The sequence below is a fragment of the Carlito syrichta genome, unplaced genomic scaffold (assembly GCF_000164805.1).
Source record: "Carlito syrichta isolate Samal-C Ts95f unplaced genomic scaffold, Tarsius_syrichta-2.0.1 Scaffold130370, whole genome shotgun sequence".
In the NCBI taxonomy this organism is placed as follows: Eukaryota; Metazoa; Chordata; class Mammalia; order Primates; family Tarsiidae; genus Carlito; species Carlito syrichta.
In genome coordinates this window covers 26,250-28,193 of record NW_007074466.1, presented here as the reverse complement: position 1 = coordinate 28,193, position 1,944 = coordinate 26,250, and the positions used below count along the sequence as shown (strand labels likewise).

General features: G+C 65.5%; 1 protein-coding gene across 1 annotated transcript in view; it reads right to left on the bottom strand.

Moving 5' to 3' along the window:
• The window catches only part of PCOLCE (procollagen C-endopeptidase enhancer), a 4,867-nt gene that overhangs the window by 792 nt on the left and 2,131 nt on the right, over positions 1 to 1,944 (bottom strand). Inside the window, exons 4-7 of the mRNA XM_008048955.2 lie at positions 1,521 to 1,645; positions 910 to 1,046; positions 358 to 620; positions 24 to 101 (exon numbers count right to left, since the gene is read on the bottom strand). Of these exons, the coding sequence (XP_008047146.1) occupies positions 24 to 101; positions 358 to 620; positions 910 to 1,046; positions 1,521 to 1,645 (603 nt within the window). The remainder of the gene's footprint in view (positions 1 to 23; positions 102 to 357; positions 621 to 909; positions 1,047 to 1,520; positions 1,646 to 1,944) is intronic.

Sequence of the window (1,944 nt, the reverse complement as noted above, 5' to 3'; positions counted from 1 at the left end):
TGGGGGTGGGGGGTACTTCTTACCCAGGTTGCTGGCACAGAAGTTGCTCTGCAAGGTGCCTGTCCGCCTGCACTGCTTTGGGCAGGTGACACTGGGCCCATCTAGGAGAAAGGGGGTGTTTGTGGACGGTGACCTACTCAGTAGGTAGGAAAGACCCCCTTCCCCAGATCAGCCTCACTGACCCGAACCCGCTCAGAGCTCGATCTGGCTTTGGGTTCCGGCACCCAGTACCAGCCGTTGGTGTGGAAGAGGCACCAGCGAGTGTTGCACGAATGGATGAACGGGTGAGCCAAGGCAGAACTCTTTGAAACAGCTCCCTTCGGTCTGTGCCCCCTTCTCACCCCTGCCCAGACTCACGGGGGCCCGCCGGTGTCGCCTCTGACTTCACAGACGGGAGCTGGGGCTTGGTGGGTGGCTTGACTTTGGGCTCAGGCCCTGGTTTAGGGCCGGGACCTAGGAGTGGGGGACCCGGCCGGGTGTCCTCTCCTGGGCTCTGGGCTGGCCCTTCTTTGGCAGCGCCCCGTGGCAGGGTCTTGTAGGAAGCTGAGAAGCCGTCGGCCGTGACGCTGAGATCTGAGACGAACTGGACCAGGAGCTCGTTCCCCTCGGAGGAGATGGGGCTGCAGCGGTGGGGGATGGAGGTGTCAGGGCAGGCTCTCCACCCCGCTCCCAGCCCCAGCCCGCTGACCTTTAACTTGTCCCTCACTCAGCTCACTAGCTTCCCCAGATCCCAGAGCCTCACTCACCTCTGGACCCGAGGATCCCAGCCAGGGTCCAAGCCGCCCACCTGCTCCGTCCACCCCTTTGGAGGCCACAGGCTGAATCGTGCCCTCTCTGCTGAGCCCCGTCCCCCCAGGACAGCCCCGCGGTCCCCCCTGGGGAAGAGGGGAGCCCAGCCCGCCCCCTCACCCTGGCACTTTGTCGCCGCAGAACTTCCCCAGCCTCTTGGCGTCATCACTCACGGCCCCGTTGAACACACTGACCGAGTCGTAACGGCAGTAGCTGTCAGACTCCAGGTCAAACTTCCCGAAGGTCAGTGCGATGACCTGGAGGTGAGGCGAGGCAGAGGCTGCGCAGTGACCCGGCAGCAAAACTCACCCCCTTCACCCCGCTGCCCCCTCCTGGACGTCAGTAGAAGCCCCCCCCACCTCCTGCGTGCCCTGGACCCTCTCCTTTAATGCGTCCACACCGCAGCTCGGAGGATCACACGCCCAGGAGACCCTGCAGGGGCATCGGTCACCATCATTGGCGAGGTCGAGTCCTGGCTCGCTCAAGGGACGGCCCTCCACTCTGCCAGCACCACACAGTTATAGCAGCGCCATGTACCTCGCTCTCCTAAGACGCGTCAGGTGTAATTTTACATTTGTGTGTGCGTGTAAGCCGAGTCTGGGTCTGTTTTAGGCGCCCACCAGCTCAAGCTCAGTGCTCAGGGCAGAGTAGATGTTCAGCGTAGCCAGATGTTGGCTGCGGGCTGGAGGGCGCCGCCGGGTCCCCAGGGCAGCCCAGCAGGGGGTCGGTACCTGGTCTGGGGGCGCGATGATGTGCCATGAACAGCTGATGCCCGGGGGGTAATCGGACTCGGGCCAGTTGGGCGTGGTCAGGGTTCCCTGGGCTTTCTCCAGCCGCCCCCCGCAAAACTGGTGCTCTGGGGAGGGGAGAGAGGAGCGGGGGTGGGGGGCGGTGGAGACCCTCGGTCAGCTCCGGGAGGGCTCTAGGCTGGGCGCCCGGGCAGGAAGCTCGGATGTCTGGGCCTCAGGACGAGGGGCAGGGAGAGGGAGCTGGGTTGGCCGAGGAAGCCGGAAGGAGCGCGGCTCAGGGAAGCCTGGATCGGCGCCCAGGCCACCAAGAGGAGGAACTGGCGGACGCTCCCTTTCGCCCGCCCCGCCCGCGGCCACACCGCGCCTCCTCCCCTGGGAGATCCCATCTCCCCGGCCCGCGGCCGCG